Raw genomic sequence first — 18,916 nt, 5'->3', positions numbered from 1 at the left:
TGATCCTTCTCTTTCTTCTTTCCCAGTTAACAAAAATGGTGACTGGGGTTCAACATGGCTTGAACCTAGTTATACGAGCGAAAGCTCGGTTAAGCATGGTATCCACTGTCCCAAATCAAATGTCAAGGTCAGGTGCCCACTGTCTCAAATCAAATGTCAAGGTCAAGGGTCAAGGTAAGGTAGCCAGTGGTCACAGTCATATGATCACTTGGTGTTGCTACCATAGCTTGGGGCCATACCACAACGCTGATAAGTTCAGTCTTGACCTTGTGAAGAATTGAAGGTCATTGTCTCATCCACATCGAAATCGGATGTTATACCCCTAAGAGTAGAGCTCTCGCTCTAAAAAAACAATTGGAATAGGCCACAACACAATTGGAACCAATCAGACACTAATTGGAAGAAATTAGATTTCAGTTGGTTCCATTCGAGCTTTGGACTATTCCGGCTAGTCTTTACTAGCTAGATTTGAATGCATTTGGGCCTCCCCTGTCAGCAAAAGCCATTTGGGGTTCATGCAGCAAATTTGGAACCATTTGGCTGCCTGTTGTAAACTGTTGCATTTTCAGCGGGTTTTACTTGTATTTCAAAGACGCCTTCTAAGGGTGTTATCTCTTTTTTTTTTCTTCTTCTTTTAGCCTTTTTCGTTGCCAGCAAATGGTTCAAGTTCTGCTTAAACTCCAAACATAGCCTATATGACAGGCATGATAACTCAGCATCACGCAGAGCCCTTACATTGGTGTCTTGTCTTCAAGTTTTGCAATTTGTGTTGCACAGACCTTGTTTATGTGACCACTGTTTTAAAAAGCATGGCCGAATCATCTACATGCTGCTGATCAAACCTACTGCAGGATTCTTACAGGTGTGGGTGGTTGCAGTTGATGCAGAATACCGTGACATTTGGCGCAGGACTTTGGGGCACAGGAATTACGGGGTGTGGGTTTCAGGCGGGAGTCATTGGCATAGACTTTTCAGAATGTGTGTTATGTTTTGCCTGGCATTCTACAGTAGGAGCTCTCTTTCCATGAGATAAGCAGTGATGAGTCTTGTACATAACTTGTTGCAGTATACGGTAAAATCTTTATGCCATGAACCTCACGAGGCCGGAAAAGATGCTCACATTACCGTATAATGCGGAATATAGGTCGAGGCGGAATATAGGCTGACCCCCTTACCTTTAAGCACAAAAGTCAATATAAAAATTATGAGGCACAAAACTTCGTTTTATTCACTGGTGCCACCAGACTCGTAGCCGCCTCATTCGTCCGAGCTGTCTGAGCTCTCGTCGGAAGACGACTGTTTCGCGCTGGCTGCGTCCCACAGCATGTCGTCCTCGGTACCGTCCAACGAGTTGCTAATGCAACATCTCTTGAATGCCCGCATACCTTTTCCTCGAGCTCAGGGTGCACCGCGCAGCGCCCGCGAAAGGACGTCTTCCGCGCGTTGCAGGCAGACAGCTCGATTTTCTGCGCTCGCCAGTACCAGATGCTCTTCTCCGAGACTCCAAAGTGTCGCTGGGCGGATATGTTCCCATACTCTTCGGTGAATTCGATAACTTTTTTTTTTAAACGCCGCAGTGAACTGACATCGAGTACCGGTACTCATTTTGCGGGCTGACGCGAAATTAATAAACGCCAAGAACGATTACCGCCGTCAACGTTTGGCCGCGTCGGTTGAGAAAGAGGAAGGAAAGAACCGTCAACATGGAAGCGATAATGATGCGGATGCCAAAATGTCCGCGGCTCGCACATGTTGCCAGACGACTATTCAGTTTGTGCCAAAGGCCGGTATATAAGCCGAGGGTTGACCTTTTGGAAATATTTTTCGGAAAAAACCTCGACCTATATTCCGCACTATACGGTACGCTTCATTCACATCATCCAAAACTAACAAATCCAGTAGACAGATGCGTGGGAATCACACTCACGTAAATCTGTTTAGAGCTGACAGGATTTATTTATGGCTGTGCGCCATTGCTCACTCACAACATCGGCAATGTGTAGGTCGCGTGTCGCCACTCACTGCTTGCAACGCTTACCACGTAATTGGCGATCGTACCGTCGACGAGGTGTGACCAGTGCTTATTGCTCGGGGGTGCAGTCACGACTCATTCCTTCAGATCATCTGTAGTGGCTCAGGAGCATGTTCGGAACATCCAAAATTGTGCACATTGCACACAGTGCACTTAGTCCAGGGAATTTGTACCTCTTAAATTTCTTATCATCGATATTCTACTGTAGTTGTGCAAAATAGTATGTCACAACAATAAGGAGAAGCAGTCTGGGTTTTCAGTATTGTTCTTCCACTTGGTGACATTTAAAAATGCAAAACTTGCCGTAATATTCTAATGCTCCACAGAGTAAATTGCAGCGCGATCATGACCGTCAATTCCTTGCTGTCTCTGCGTGCAGTTCCTATGTGGACTCCTGTCGCTCAGCCCGCAGACCGACGCCTACATTGAGAGGAAGTTGAAGGACGTCGTTGTCCACTATCTGCCACTCTTTCCATCGGTACGTGTGTGAACCTAATGTGGCAGCCCTTCTTAGTTGACCACACCTGCTTCTCTTGCTTAGCGTTGCTGAGTGTGTGTTCTGATTTTAAGGATTCTTGCCGAAACAGTGTGGAAGAGCTTTCAACACAGTGACCATTTCGTGGTTTCTCTCTGCAGCAAACACAAAGCTCCATTCACAGCACTGGAGAACATCCACTTCTGGTGAGGACTTCTTCTGGTGTACAGAATTCGGATTCTTTTGACTGCATAGCCTTTTGCTTTAGTTCTGTGCTCTGTGGTCTTCTGCCTTGCATGTCTTTAATGTTTATGGGAACATTCAACACTTTGTTTGCAGTACATTGAAGCCTGGACAACTGAGTAGCATTTTTCCTTGCAATTCTTCACAGTCTCATTGTAATTGTAGATTTTGTTGGGTTGTACAGTAGAACCCCGCTGTTACGTTCCTCACTGCTGCGTTTTCCCGGCTGTTAAGTCGTTTTCTTCGGGTCCCGGCATAGCTTCCATAGGATCCAATGTATTGGGAACCCCGCTGTTACGTCGTAGCCGAGGAAACGATCCCGCATGATACGTCGCAACCGGGCTCCCCGAACCCGCCCGGGCAATGCGCGCCAACCGCCATTTTGATTTTTGACGAGTCTTGGCCCGGCTTGGCTACGGAACTGGCTGCAAGAAGCCGCACGCGAGTTGGGGAGGCCGCCACTAGGTGGCTATCTGCCTCGCACGCCGAACGCCGCGATCTTTATCGTGGGAGGTGGTGAGGAGGAGGCGTGCGGCTGCGGTCGCTTATCAGCGCGTCTTTTCTTTCACTCTTTCTTTTTATCTTTTAACTCTCCTCTATCTGCAAGTGACAGCGGTGGTGGCTCGGCTGGAGCCAGTCGGCAGGGCCCGTGCAATTTCCTTTTCATCCTTCTCAGTCGCAACAACATCTTTATTGTGCTTTGATGGCGTGATAGCGTTGAGTCAGCAGAAGGGGCTTTCCCTTGAGGAAAAGCTGGACGTACTAAACGCAGTCGACAGGCAGCCAGGGCGGCTTACGCGGAGCAGCGCGGCGAGCAGCCTACGAACATTTCAGTGCTTGACGCTGTGCACAACGTCACTTCAGCGTGGACTGCAGTGAGCGCGTGAACTGCACAGCACTGCTGCGTGCGTGCGGTGTGGCCGCACCGTAAAGCGACGCTGACAGCAATGCGGCCTTTGCTATTGAGAAACGCGTTGTTCTTTCCAGCGAGCGGAAGAAACTGCAATCCACCATTCTCGAGGGTCAATTTGCGGAAATTAATTGTTTCAAGTCAAAGCTGCACTGTTTTCATTAATTTTCGGTGCTTTCCTCACTGTTGCGTTTTCCCGGCTGTTACGTTTTTTTTTCCCGGTCCGGTGAAAAACGTATGAACGGGGTTCTACTGTATACTCCAAATAGTACTGCATTTCAAATAAGATTTGTTTTATGGATGTTTATTTATGAAGTGACCATGTCAGAGCGCTTGTACATGGTACACGAATTTACACCGATATAGGGCAAGTTCTGTGCCTATTAGTTGTTAAGAAGGAGCAGCCAAACGCTGCAGCAATCGTGCAAATGAGGTTCAAAAAGAAGATATATGTATGATCATGAAATTCGTTTTGTGCATGCATCTCAGAACTGATTTACATGAAGTTACTAGTCGCTCGTAAAAGGCCTGCTTTCTTGAGGCCTCTCAAGTCTGCGGCTGTTAAATGCGGTTGCATGTGGGCAGGTCACGCTGGAGAGATGCGGAGGAGCATGCCATGCCGCCACGCAGAGGAGGGCGGCGTACGTCGGCTTCCTGCTGGACTTCACCCAGAAGCACTTTGTGGCCAAGAAGAGTGCGTCAGGCACCCACCTCAACCAGGTATAACCGTCTTCTATGCAACACCAACCTGGTCGAGTAACTTGAAGATGCAGGCAGCTTTTATGAGGCTTTTGGGTTCACTTCTTTATTGTACAGCGAGAGCTGTTACTGGCACCAAGCCCCAGATCCATGACTTCGGTGTAGGCACAACAGTAGACTATGAGAGGAGGAAGGGCTGGGATAGCTGTTGCATTGTGCTGCATGTGCAGAGTTTCTTCCTTTTACTGACATTGCTTTCATTGCACTTTTAGCACAGCATGACAGCTGCCACTAGGCTCTTGTATTATGCAGGATAGTGTAAGTATTGGGCAGGATAGTATAAGTGTTTGTCAGTTTTTCCCTTTTCTAAATGTCACAGGTGTTGTCTAACACTTTTAAAGGGAGTGTAAGGAGTGGCTTTCCTGAACGCTGGGGTCTAATTTACAAAGAATGATTAAAGGAGTAGGCGACAAAATTATTATTTCGAGCACTATGGCTGCAGCTTGCTTACTTAAAAGGCTTGTCAGGAACTGTGCCTTGTGACCCTGTACAGCTGTGTCATATTGGAAGAGCTTTGCAGCCATGCTGGAATCTGTATGTATGTGTTTTTTCTGTCATAATAGTGGATTTCTCATTCCATGATCTTTTTAGACAGTTTGTTTGCACCTGGTCATATGATGGTTAGAATATTGTTAGAATAGCAGTTAATTCTGATGCTGTAGTGGGAAAAACATGGCAGCCAAAATCCAAGAGATGAAAAGCAATAGCATTTAGTGCCTGATGTGGTCTCTGTAATGAGTATCTAAAATACTTCTTCCAATTTTCCTGCCAAAACTCCTGTTGGAACTGGCTCCATTGCCCTTATAAGGTATGCGTGAGTCATCACCCTCTAGAATGTTTCAGTACCTTCCATTGGATTACTATGTATGGGATTATGCCAGTCTGACCCACTAATCCACCTTAATCCATTTTTTGGGGTGGGCCTACTTCCAAAATTTTGACGGTCCTTAGAAATTTTTGGGGGTCGGCCAACTTTCAAATTTTGGGGGTCCTCACGTTTTCAACTTCAGCAGTGCCCTATGATCACGTTTTCAACTTCAGCAGTGCCCTATGATTGGTCTGCTGGTGTCCGCGCAGTATTGATGACGTCACAACCCTCTCAATTGCATTCATAGATCGCGGAGAGCCCATATGCACCTACTTGTGCAGCGGTGCAGCATTTAAGCAATGCACCACTGCAGTGGTAGATGGCTGTTTCAAACAGAGCCACCGGTGAGGTTTGTGAGACCCAGGCTGCTGTTTCTAAGCTCCCGTATGGTTTATGGGAGGTTAACGTCCCAAAGCGACTCAGGCTATAAGGGATACGGTAGTGAAGGGCTCCGGAAATTTTGACCACCTACCTACCTACTACTTTTACTTACAGTTAAAAAGCTCCCATATATGTACAAGGCTCGTGCGCAGCACCACGGTGGGCAGGTGGCAACTGTATTGAATTTTGCAGTGGTGGGTAGTTTTCTCACAATACGGTGAGCAGGTTGTAAAGATGTCACGAGGTCACATTACCTCTCTTGACCAATCAGGGGATTTCAAATTTGGTGGTAGTAAAGATCAGGTTCTTCTTCTTCTTTGCACCAGAGGTGCCTCGCCAGAGACGGTTGGTAACTCGAAGACTGAAGCTTATTTCTTCGCACCAGGGGTGCCCCGTCAGAGACGGTCTTGTGATGAGTTGAGACGCAGGGGCAAGGCGAATACTTGAAGTTTTATGTACAGCAATTTACAATAGATACAAGTTTAGGCACTCGAGACAAATTAAACAGGAAAGAGATACACAACAATAAAAAGGTGGAACTGGCTAATACTAGGGGAGGCCCCTACTCGGCGTAGCCGAAGATGCGTAGCATCTCACCTTAGCCCAGAACCCCGATTCCGGCTCCGGGGCCGTTTTAAAGCCCTAAAGGCCTGGCCCACATTCCGTAGCACCCAATCATTCTACATTCTTCATATCATTGGCTAATCGAGAGCATGGTCAGCCCTCCAACTACCATAGGGTAACACCCTTTCCAGAAAAACAAACGCACGGTCGTGCCAGCATGTGCGGAGTAGAACGTTCTCTCCACCACAAAATAAAAATAAAAACAAACACAAATACACATTCGTGCCAGACACCCGTACTTCCCGGCGTTCGCGAGCGGCCGCGTTCCAAGAAAGGAGATGCTCCGCTTTGAGTGCCCCCAGCCGCGTTCCAATGACCCCCGCGAACGCTAACGATCCCTTACACGCCCTTCCCAAGATTCTACAAAGGGCTCTAATGCCACTTTTAGATTTATAACAAAGGGATCGGTACGTGTCACAAAACCACCCTGTTGGTGAAATAACATAAACAAAACGTACACATTCAAATGCGCGTTTCACACCTGTAAATCCAGCGTATTCACCAAAGTCCAAGCTGTCGCGCTGCGACCAGTTGCTCCAACAAAACCAAAAACAAAAAAAATGCACACGGGCACCAGCACAACATTACGAAAATGCACACTTAAATACACACAGTGGCATGCCTGCCGTACGCCGTAACACAGCGTCCAAGTTAGTGCGTTGCACCCAGTTCACCACCTCCAAGTGGACACCCTCGTCTTGCTCGCGAACGAGCGCGCGCGCGCGCACACACACACGCACGCACGCACACGCACACACACAACTTGAGCGTTCAGTAGCACTCGCACGACGTCCGTAAGTGGCCACGTGAGCCTCCTTAGTCGCACCGAGCGTCCTTGTGCGCGTTCGAGCCACCACGCGTCTCAATCGATACGATCAACGCCCAATGGCTACTACGCTCATTAGGCCGGTGCCACAGCGGGGCGAGAGCTCAAAAGCTGGTGCCCTCCAGGATCAAAAACGTCCCGATCCTTGATGGGTCCAAACCCCTGACTACACGACGCACCTGAGGGCCCGCTCTCTCTGGCGCGCCGGTACGAACCGCGTGCTGCGTAAGGAGCATAGCCCCTGTCCAGTGTAATCATATCAGTGCGGCCGCTTCTGCCACATGGGATTTGGCGTACTGCAGTACGGAACGTACTGCTCCACGCGCTGACTTTCAACGTGAAGGCCACGCACCTGCCTCCAGCTACTCTGCCTCGCTTGGAGCCATTTGTCCCGTTCCTGCACGGGCAAACCTTGACGTTGCCGTTCCCTGCTTGATAGGCATTTGCCGGCTTCGTGGCATCGTCTAACTCCGAGGCTCCATGAGCTTCCTCGCAGTCACTTGACCCGAGCTTGCCTTGCGGCAAGTCGCCACTCATTTCCGGGTCCTCAAACGACCTGGCCGGACACACACCGAGTGCGTTCAACAACTGCACGGAGCTCCGCCCGGTAGGCGCAACAGGCCCACCTCCGTTCTCTGGCTCGGATGGAACGCTCCTGCCATCACTGACGCTACGAGGCACTTCCTGCCCTATGGCCGACACAGTGTGTGTTTGCAGCAACGCCAGATTTTCACCTGTTACTAGCTCTCTGTCCGAGGTCACAATCTTAGTCATAGAGCCTGCAGGAATTCCACCGCTGTCCTGTTTGTTATCGGACACCTTGGTCTCGATTGGTCCTAGATCGTGAGAATTGGGCTGCTCCTGTTCTTCGCTAGCCGCCCGCGGTGGCGGAAAAGCTGTGATATTTCCGCGTCCTTCAGGAATCCTGTTGTCACTTCCTGAACCTTTTGCGGCGTTTCCTATCAAAGATGCGTTCCCGCATACCGGCTGATTGCTTTCAGCGTCCTCACTGCTGTTTCCCTGACCTGTGCATGACAAGCATAATCCTTTGGCTTCCAGCACAGGCGGCCTCACCTCTCAGGACTCGGAGCAGTTCTCCCTGGCTGAATCACTGGCTCTTCTAGAGTCTTTCAGCTCAGCGAGCTCCAGCGCTAGCTGCTGGCGTTTTGCTTCTAATACCTCCAAGACGCACTTAACATCCGGAGGTTTTTCCTCGCATTGCGGCGCCTTTCCTCCATTCACTTTTGCAAGCTCAGCCTGATAATAAGCTAAGCGCGCCTTCGCCAATTCCACTCGATACTTCACATCAAGTGAGGGCCGGCTTGGATAACTCTCCATACCGCCTTCCGTACCCCTCAACTGTCCTACCGGCTCGAACACAGGGACGTGAACAATGCGACCAAGGAAACTCACGGTTTCGATGCGTCGATACGCATTGCCAGCTCCTTGGCGTCGGGGTCCACCGCCACTTTCACCGCACGCTGCGATGAGCTGTCCGACGCCGCTGGTCCTGTGCCCGCTGCTGTCGCCTTGCTTCGCGACGCCGGTGACTGTCGAGTTATCGACGCGCTGCTTTTCTGGACCGTATGCAGTCCCGCGTCGCTGGACTACTGCCGTGGTCCTTGCATCCTTGCCGCCATTTCTCCGCAGGTCCGTTCTCGAACGCTGACCTGTTACCTTGTCGTCGCCTTTCTCCCTGCGTTCAATCTTCTTCCTGCGCCGTCTTCCGATGGCCGCAGGATCCTGTCGACTGCGCCAGTAAAGATCAGGTTCTCTATCTTCCTCGCACCAGAGGTGCCCCGCCAGAGACGGTTGGTTTAATTTGTCTCGAGTGCCTGAACTTGTATATGCAATGTAAATATTTGTATATAAATCGTCAAGTGTTAGCCTTACCCCTGCATCTCAACTCATCACGAGAGCGTCTCTGACGGGGCACCCCGGTGCGTGAGATCAAGTTTCAGTCTTTGAGTTAAACCAACCGTCTCTGGCGGGGCACCTCTGGTGCGAGGAAGATAGAGAACCTGAACTTTACTGTGGTGCTCTCTGATTGGTTGATTGGGGTCACATGACCCCAGTGATGTCATCAGAGAATTGGCCAATCATGAAATTTCATTATGGAGTAGTAGGAAACTACATGACAGCCTGTATTGAATTTTGCAGTAGTGGGTAGTTTTCTCACAATACAGTGAGCAGGTTGTAAAGATGTCACGAGGTCATGTGACCTCTCTTGACCAATCAGGGAATTTCGAATTTGGTGGTGCTCTCTGATTGGTTTATTGGGGTCACATGACCCCAATGATGTCATCAGGGAAGCGACCAATCATGAAATTTCATTACGGAGTAGCAGGAAACTACATGATGACAGCCTAAGTGCTATCGTAATAAAAACATTTGTTTCACCTGCCTATTGGGACAAATAGTCAAAGTATGAAGAACCTTCTCCAGCTCCACAACATAACGAGAGCCTGAGAAATTTCCAGCTGTACAGGAAAGCAAGAATAACGATGCTTTCTGCTTTTGTGTGCAGATAGCTCAGCTCTGTAGTGGCTCATTTTCTGTGACTGCTTTGGTGTCTCATATGATCATGTGCAGTGTGTTGGTATGGGCACCAAATAATGTTTTGCTGCCTTTGAACAGTAGCTGTGACTAGTGCTTTCCCACCTTTAATTATTTTCTTTTTTCCAATGCAGGCTCTTCGTTTTCTCCTGGAGCTGTCAAAGCGCTTGGTGCCACTACGAAACGAGTGCTCAAAGTGAGTTTTTTGTTTGCATAGTTTGGCTCGCCAACAGTTTAGATTTATCTCAACTCGGACATATGCCAAGATACTGGAAAAGAAATACAAAAATATATTAATGTATTTCTGAAAAGAAAACTTCGTTGATAAGTTTTGAAAAGGTGCAAGGGAAAACCTATTAAAGGGACACTGAGGAGAAATTGAAGTTGACTTGCATCGACAGAATACCAGCTCCTGATTACAAAAACGCCATTCATACTGACAACAAAGCTCCTGTAATATAGAAAAGAGCAAGAACCAAAATACAGGTATCGCCGCCACAGGCCAAACTCGCAAGTACAAGCTTCATGGCGTCATAGCACAAAACAGTGTTGCTAGAACCAATAGTTCTAGCAACACTAGGACACGAGAAGCTACGAATCACTGAGGCGCAGCAAATGCATGCGCAAATCTCCTTGATGTCGCCAGATGGCGCCACGTACCCGACAGCTACGCGCGCTCCTGCAGCGCCGGGACCAATCAGCGCTTGCTCTCAGCGGTATGGGGGCTCCCGGTATTCCGCTAACGGTAACAAGGTACACGTACGGTATGCTAAAGGCGTCTATTTGCGAGAACTTCGTTGACGACTTCGAGAACGGGATCCATTGTAACGCTGGCAAAACGCCGGTGCAAATGTAAACGAAGCGACGGCCGCAATAGCCGATAGATGCCTTCAACGTGCGGCCGGCAGTAGCTTTCTTTTCGGCTGCTGCTGGGCCGCACTGCTGGCCGCCAGAAATCACGGAGTCTGCGTTACGTCATGTGAATGTCATGTTTCACGTCACTTAGTTCTGTGTCGTCATAGCAGAACCCCAAGTTTGAATCAGAGCGGCGCGAAAAACTATTTCAACTTCGAATCCAAATTTCTTAGAAATAAATGCATCTTTCGCTGCCGGCCAAGTGGCAACAAAGCCATGAAATGCCGAACTATCGGATTTTGCTATAAAAAAAATATTAATAGTGCTCTCCTCAGTGTCCCTTTAATCTGGGAAGACCTGTGATGCAAGCCGCCAGATTTTGAGAGATGTGACTGCTGGATGAGGTACACTTCTGAAATTTCACTTTAACTTTATAAAAATGCTGATTGGCATTGCTTGGCACAAGGTCAGAGCAGTTCCATGCCTAAAGCTCACAGAGTTTAGTTCGCATTTTCGTGGTCCCGAGTGTGGAAAAAAAACTTTGCAACACATCCGATACGCCAATGGCAATGGTGGAAGTAGCTGGGATGCCATCATGGAGGAAGGAAAACTGAGGAGAGGCCCTTCGTATTCCCAATGCATTGGCGAGAATGTGGCGGAAGTGACGTCAAAATTTAGGCTTAAAAAGTCGGGCCACTAGCAACGTTGTAGTTGTTGCTAAGAAAACTCGGGCCACTAGCAACGGCGTACGGCGTCGTTAGCGTCGTTGTTGCTGGGGGCCCGAGTGTTTCTCGGTGGCGGTGGACGGGCTTTCGGCACGGTGTGTTCGGCTTTGCGTTTTAAAGTCTACATGCCTGGCGTCGTGACGTTACGCACGCATCTAAGGTTGCTTTTTAATGCAGCAAATAACCGCTAATTTGATATTTTGTTCGTCAAACTTGGTGTCGTTACGCGGAGCGATCGATGCATTGAAATGAATCTCGCGAAAAGGTGGCACTCCGGAACAGCGCTTCGACACGCGAAGAAGCGTTGATTGTTTTGATCAGCGAACTTTCGCACCTCACCAAACAGCAGAGAAACATGAAGCCGCTCTCGGCGATGCTGAGCTGCGTTTCGAAGGCCACATGGCGGGTGTACGGTAGCCCGAGGAGGATGGTGAGCTGAGCTATAAGCGGCGCGCAATGTCGTCTTTCTTCGCCTGGCGTCGGAAAAGGTTCACCGCACCTGTGCGCCGGTCTGTGTCTAAGTGCGTGTTTACGGGGAGGGAGGTGTAGGAGTGTAGCGGCGAGCGGCGCGGTTTTTTTTATACCTTTCTTTTACAAAGCGCTTGCGAGCCGCGCGCGATCCCCGCCCCGTAGCTCGGTGGAGAAGGCAGATAGTGAGGAGAGCCAAGCCAACTTCCGGTTGCGGGGCGGCTTCCCAAAACGTGACGTCAGGGCCTCTCCTTAGTTCTTTCCTTCCTCCATGGATGCCATTAACTTTTTTTTTTTATACTTCACCACCTTTCGCTCAAATGATGCAGGGAAGGCATCACGAGGGCTGACTGCAGCATTTTTAACTGTTGTAGTTCTCAGATGCTTTTCCTTGCCTCTATGCTTTGCTAAAATACAGCTGTGTTCCTCTCCTTCATTTCGCTCTGTGCTGGAACGGCCCACCCATATGTTAGTGTGGCCTGAAAGTGTTTATTTGGCTTCTTTGAGTTCCTATTCTCCCAACTACACCGGTGTAGTGCAGTGAAGCCACCTTATTGCTAGACATTCTAGTTGTGTGGTGAAGTCCATATTGCAGGCATAGCTGGAAAATCGTATTGTCCGGGAACGCATTAACCAGTGAAAAAATAGTGTAAATCTGTGGGATATTTTTATTGCCCGCTAATTTGAGCGTAGGGAACTGGAACGTATTCACGAGGTTCTGCTATACTTTGTTTGGGCTACAATTGAAAGGGTTGTGTATTGAATGAATTTAGTTTGTTCTGCTGTGATGAGTACCAGAAAATTTCTTGGTGTTCAATAAACTGTCCAAGTATACCGTATTTACTCGCGTAATAGGCGCACTCGCATAATAGGCGCACCCCAAGTTAGGGCGCGAAAAATCAGATTTTTTTATTTCCGCGCATAATAGGCGCATCCCAAACTTGGCACTGTGATCAATACTGTATTTACACGATTGCAAGCCGACGCCTCGCCACCCCCCGCTTCCCAATCTTTATTTTAACAAATTTTTTACTGAACTGACTACTAGTCCTCACTAGTGCTGCTGCCGTCGCAGCTGCTGCAGACCCACAGCACGCACAACGACATTGCGTAGAACAGCCGCACACAGTTTTCAGGGATGCTCACTTTAATCGTCTGTTTGGAAAGCTTCATCTCCAGCCGGAAACGTTCCCGACTTAGGCCCGCGAAAACCTCGGCGCTTGGAGTCGTGTACGAAAATTTAGGGACGCCGCAGTCGCAACTGCCGCACTTCTCGGCCACGTCGTATTTTCCGACCTGCCGCACGCTTGCGTGTTCGAGAGCAAACTCCCAGCTGTGGAGCTGTTAAGGTGCTTGCCCGTCGAGATAAAACAGCAACGCTCCGCGGCAAAGCCATAAACCATGATAACTATCGCGCTACCGCAAATCCCGGCACTTGACAGCAACAAAAAAAAAAAAACGAGCTGGTGATGCTGATGGCGATAGAGATAGCGAAAGCTCGCGGCGGAGGAAAACGATGATGATGATGAGCTTGGCCTTGGGCGCCCTCCGTGGGCGGCATCTGGAAGCTCCTGTGCGCGTGTGTGGCCTCCGCGATCAAGCGCTCGTTGCGCGCAGCCGGAGCCGATCGCGGAGGCCTCGGCGCATGCATTCCGAAGGCTATTCCCGCGTGTGTCGTGGAAAGTTTCGGTGCGGCCCTACACGGATCTTTTTTTTTTTCTTTCAATATTTTCTTCGCGAAAACGGGGTGCGGCCCGTACACGAGTGCGTTTACGCGGTGTGTTCAATTTTGCGAGTCGAAAAATTTCCGGAAATTTTACCCCGCATAATAGGCGCACCCCGAACTTTGAGCCGGATTTTCTGGAAAAAAAGTGCGCCTATTATGCGAGTAAATACGGTAGTCTATTGAAGGCAGTAGATTGCAAATCAAATTTCTTGTGAAGGTATCACATCAGTTACCAACTGCTGTACATGAGGACTAATCTGTTCGCCTTTTTTTTTTCCCCCTTTAAAGAGTATGTGCTTTGAATATCTTGTAACCTGTATTTGTCTTTACCACCTGTGATTGTTATCACTTTCAAGAGACTTCTTCCACACTATAGTGTCCTTATGCCAGAGCAATCAAGAAGATGAGAAACCTATATTTACTATACTAGTAGTATGTGAAGGATAATACTTTGAAATAACTGTCTGGGTGAACATGCCTCTACTCTCTACTTCCACTACAGGATCCTGCAGTCTGCAGTGCCAAGCCTGCTGAAGAGCCTGAATGCGCTCAACGGTGATGCCAGAACAAATCGTGAGCTGATATCCCAGGCCACGCGTGCCCTGACTGTGCTCTGTGCTGGTAAGCACTGAGGCCTGTGGACTTGTGCATCTGGATAATTGCTAACCACCTTTCATGTGAGAGATCGAACGAAATGATGTGGAAGTTTAAAATGCTACTCACCTTTCTTCTCTTTCCTGTTCCTTGTTATGCCTGCATGGTTTTAGTGCCAGCCATTTCATTTTGCTGGTTGATGTGGTGAACTTTTGCAAAATAGCAACAATAACAACATAGGAACTACACTTTCAGTAAGTGACACCAGCTTCAAGCTCAGCACTACTGTATTTACTCGAATCTAGGCCGGCCACGATTCTAAGCCGAGACCCAAAAGTTGAAGGCCACAGAAAAAAAAAAACTTACCTCGATTGTAGGCCGGCCGAAAAAACAACTGCGAACAAGAGGTACAGCACGCAAACGACATTTATTGCCAGGAACCCGCTCAGGCTGATCCCGGGCTGGCGTTTGGGCGAGGAGACATATGCAACGCCAGCCCGGGATCAGCCGTCCCGCCCGGCTTGAAGATTTGACGACTGCTCTGCAGCGAGTATAACTTTCCGCTTGAAGGCGGCACTGTAATGGCACCGCCTGTTTGGTGCCATGGTGTTGGTGATAAAAACCACGCACGAAAACTTCACTGCTGCGAATGTGCTCATGCCACCGCACGAGAACAGAACAAGGCCAAAATGGCAGCCAGTGCTCATGTGTGCTTTGATCAGTATCGGCTACGGATAGCAACGGCTACGGATAGCAACGGCTACAGTGCTGTCTTTCGTTGGCGTTTTGTGGGGGCGCCACCTGCGTGCTACATTTATTCGTATTTTACGAATACGAAACCTCGAAACGAAATCCTCGAATCTAAGCCGACATAAGAGTTCTACATCTCGTTTTTTTTTAAAAACTATCGGCCTAGATTCGAATAAATACGGTAGTCTAGCTGGGCACATTTGGGACAATTTCGTGCTGAAGTAGAAAATTTCGCCTTACATTTTCGTGTGCAAGCTCTCTTGATACTATTGCTGCACACTCACGGAGCAATTGACTCTTGCCAAATTTCATATGAACATATAAAACACCACTTAGCACTTGAAACCCAGTGATATGTCATTTTTGTTTCGGTTGTCCAGTTATTTCAGTATGCAAGGAAAAGTACAGAAAACGTCTGATACATTGTCATAAAATAGAACCGTGGACTGGTTTTTATTGTATCGTTCAAATTCATAAAATGGTGCACTGAAGAGGAATTTGAACTCGTCCTTTTGGCGCGGCAACTCAATCTACACGTTCTGAGCATTCTTAGAAACTTCGATTTATTGCCCTGTGTGGCTGATTTTCCTAATTAAATCGAATTAACGTCCGGCTCCCGCCTTTTTTTTTTAATTTTCCCTCATACGGTCCGCTGAGTCGACCAACGCGTGGAGTGCCTTTCAGCCAGCTCCGTGGAGGCTTTGCTTTCGCTTTATTTTGTTTTTTAGGTTTCCGTGAATAAATAATTTCATTCGCAGATAATATAGCCGCAAAATAAGCCCGCAGAAATAAAAATACATGCGGACTATTTTCTTCTCCGGACTACTACGTATTACTCCGCCGAGGGCAGAGCGGCAAGCCGCCGCTCTGCCCTCGGGAGCAAAAGGCGGGAGCCGGGCGTTAATTCGATTTAATTAGGAAAATCAGCCACACAGGGCAATAAATCGAAGTTTCTAAGAATGCTCAGAACGTGCAGATTGAGTTCCCGCGGCAACAAGACGAGTTCAGAGTCCTCTTCAGTGCACCTTTAAGCTGACAAGCAGCTGATGTTTATATCAGCGTTTTGCAAACACACATCTTTCTGTTCAGTATCTTGTGGCTGCTATTTTGGGGTTGCCGCACCATACCTGTTCCCCGTAGCGCTGAACTCATGTTTCCCACTGTTCCACTGATTTGCAGGAGCAGGACGGCCAGTATAAAGTATGGTTCGGCTATCAGTGCCAAGGACGGCAGACTGTTGACACTGTGAGTAGCTTTGAAAAGGAGTTTATAGAATTACACCAAGTTTTGCCATCAAACTTTATTACAAAAGGAATTTCAGCTATTTTGTACTGTTTCAATTACGGAGCAACAGTCGGTGTAGCAAGACAAGAATTTAAGGAAACCCCACCCATAAACTAGCCACAGTAGAAACAGTTCTTTATAAAGAACTTTTTGCCTGTGTTCCACCTTTTGAACATTGCATATTCATGGTGTCCCGAGTGCAAGTGCACATCGCTGTCGATCTTAAATAGGAGAAAATAATTCATGCAACTGAGAAGCTTATTTTCGATAAAAAGAAAAATATTGTTAATTGTAGCCAGAACAAGAGTTCATTTCTAATACACTTGACCCGGGATGTACCGAGCTCGGAGGGGATTGTAAAATTGTTCTATACATTGATAATTCGATGTGTGAAACATGCAAATAAAGAACTCTTATGCTCTCCTCAGCAGATTGTTTGGACGCTTTAGCGGCCCGATGTTCGTTATACCCGCGGTTGACACGCTTAAGTTTGTTATATCCGACATGGCATAGGTAATTAAGTTCATCATATCCAAGGTAACACACGAAAGTTTGTTATATCCGAGGTTAACACACGAAAGTTTGTTATCTCCATGGTGGCATACCAATACACTGAACACAATAATTACTCATTAAAATTAATGCATGGTAGGCTTCCGCAGCGCCTTTGTCATCAAAGCTGCCCAGCGGTGCATGACAAGCAGTGTTCCGAACGCCGGTTTCTCTGCATGACAGCTGTGTAACGTGCAAAATGGGTATGCCAGACCGAAGGCAGCGTTCGTTCAAGGGCGCACAGTCGATGCAACTGCACTTCCCGTTCTCTGAAGGCGCTCAGCGATCGGCGCTAGTGACGCAGTTCTGTGCGTGTGAAGTTATCACAGGAGGGCAGTTAGGAGGAGCACCACTTACAGGGGCGTGGAGCGCCATTTTATGTATTGAATGTTAGACTGAATGGTTCTTTGATAAGCGCAACTGCTACAGTCGGACTTTTGCGTGAGATTTTCAAGGGGATGTTACGGCTATTGGATGTAAACAATAATTCCATATACGCAGGTTTGGCATATCAATGATCGACAGTACAGTGAAAGCTCGTTAATTCGACCCCCGTTAATTCGGAAAATCGGATAATTCGACGCGCACGCGAGGTCCCTACAATTATACATAGGAGTATATGGGGCGAAACTCTCGTTAATTCGAACAAATTTTGCCGTGCGTCGGTTAATTTGACTTCACTCCGCAGCCCGCCAAGCCGGTGTGCCGAGAGCAAAAAGAAAAAAACACTGCCACGAGCAGGGCTACTGTACGGCTGATAGGCCATCTGTATGGTCATCGCCGTCAGCCCATATTCTAGTACACTATAGCGAGGGCGAGGGAAGCGAGGTTAGCGGCGGCCACGGCGGCGGCCGAAGCGGCTGGTGTCTTTTTTTTTTGTGCTTCGCAGCAGTCCTGTTGGTGTCGTCCACCCTATCGACAGCAAGTCTCGTTTTGGCGTGTGTCGTCATTTCCAGGTGTTCTTGCTGCTACGATCGTGGTTATTTAACCATAAGGCGGCGCCTTTTTTGGTAATTTTGCGCTTTGTCAGCGTGTTTATCGGGCTGCTTGCTGTTGCTGTTTTGTTGCGACTGAGAGAAGGGTGAAAGGAAATTGCATGGGCCTGCCTACTGGCTCAGCCGAGCAACCACCGCCGCTGCGTGCAGATAGAGGAGAGTTAAAAGATCAGAGGAAAGATAAAGAGAAAAGATAAGACGCGCGTCGCAGCAACAACCGCAAAGCGGACGCTGGCTGAAAGAACAGATAAGCGGCCGAAGCCGCGCTTGCTTCACCTCCTCCCCGCGCTGCTTTCGTGTGGGTAGCGCGCAGTGCCTGCGCGCCTCGCCTTTGTGTCCTGTCAGCTGACCGAGGATGTAATAATATAAGTGACAGGCGCTGACAACGACGATTCGTCGGAAGGTGACAATTGTGAGCAGTTGTCCCAAATGCTGAAGTGCACGGTGAAAGAAGCCGCAGAAGCCTTGTCCGTGCGGGAGGACTTCTGTGAAAAAACCCCTGACGGTGCGTGCGCCGCGCAGCACCTGGCAGCTGTTAGAGCTATCGTAGTCGCTCAAATTCGCTCGAAAAAGCAGGCAACGATAACAGATTTCTTTGCCAAATAAAGGTTGCGGCAAACATTGTTTTTTTTGTTGTTCATTCGATAATTCGACATTCGGATAATTCGACAATTTTTCGCGGCCCCGTCAGTGTCGAATTAACGAGCTTTTACTGTATACATAATAGGAAAAGGCTTTCAGTGATATTATTCTTGCTCCCCCAAGTTGCATGCTGTGCATATGCTTTACTGCTTGAATTCATTGAGCCAGCACATGTCATGAGATCCCTTCTCTTTATTATTTTTCTTTTTCAGCACTGCTTTTTAGATGGTCATCTGTGGAAGATCCGCGAGGCATAACATCGTTTTCAGAGTCAGCCTGGTATCTTTTGAAGGTTTTTAAGTGCTGAAGCAGCCATTCACTTGTGTAGCATGTGATGAAAAACAATGTGCAGTTTTTCTACCTGTTGTAACATATGTATATATTTGCATGTTTTTAAGGAGCACCGGCAAGTGTATGTACAAAGACTTGGCCATATCATCACGTTTCAATGAGGGGAAAAACCTGCGGGTGGGCTCTTGTGTCCTCTTGCAATTTGATGGAGAGAAATAAATAAAAAGTTAATTGAAACTCAACATGGTTGACTGAGTGATTTCAGCTGTTACATTGAAATACATTGAATTGATATTGAAAAAAGCCACTGTGATCACCCTACTACATCTATTCTGTGCCTTAGATCGAGATATCTCAGTG

At 48.1% G+C, this 18,916-nt stretch overlaps 1 protein-coding gene across 1 annotated transcript in view; it reads left to right on the top strand.

Moving 5' to 3' along the window:
* Window positions 1-18,798, top strand: part of LOC149360116 (protein MMS22-like) — a 66,532-nt gene extending 47,734 nt beyond the window's left edge. The window contains exons 27-33 of the mRNA XM_089572193.1: window positions 2,412-2,510; window positions 2,669-2,713; window positions 4,246-4,380; window positions 9,809-9,870; window positions 13,951-14,069; window positions 15,972-16,037; window positions 18,478-18,798. Coding sequence (XP_089428319.1) covers window positions 2,412-2,510; window positions 2,669-2,713; window positions 4,246-4,380; window positions 9,809-9,870; window positions 13,951-14,069; window positions 15,972-15,991 — 480 coding nt within the window. The 3' untranslated portion in view covers window positions 15,992-16,037; window positions 18,478-18,798. The remainder of the gene's footprint in view (window positions 1-2,411; window positions 2,511-2,668; window positions 2,714-4,245; window positions 4,381-9,808; window positions 9,871-13,950; window positions 14,070-15,971; window positions 16,038-18,477) is intronic.
* The last annotated feature ends 118 nt before the right edge of the window (window positions 18,799-18,916 follow it).

This window comes from Amblyomma mixtum, chromosome 2, assembly GCF_055824585.1.
Source record: "Amblyomma mixtum isolate Tamu chromosome 2, ASM5582458v1, whole genome shotgun sequence".
NCBI lineage: Eukaryota > Metazoa > Arthropoda > Arachnida > Ixodida > Ixodidae > Amblyomma > Amblyomma mixtum.
Note: the sequence above shows the minus strand (reverse complement) of the source record. Positions and strands in the feature narration are given on the sequence as shown.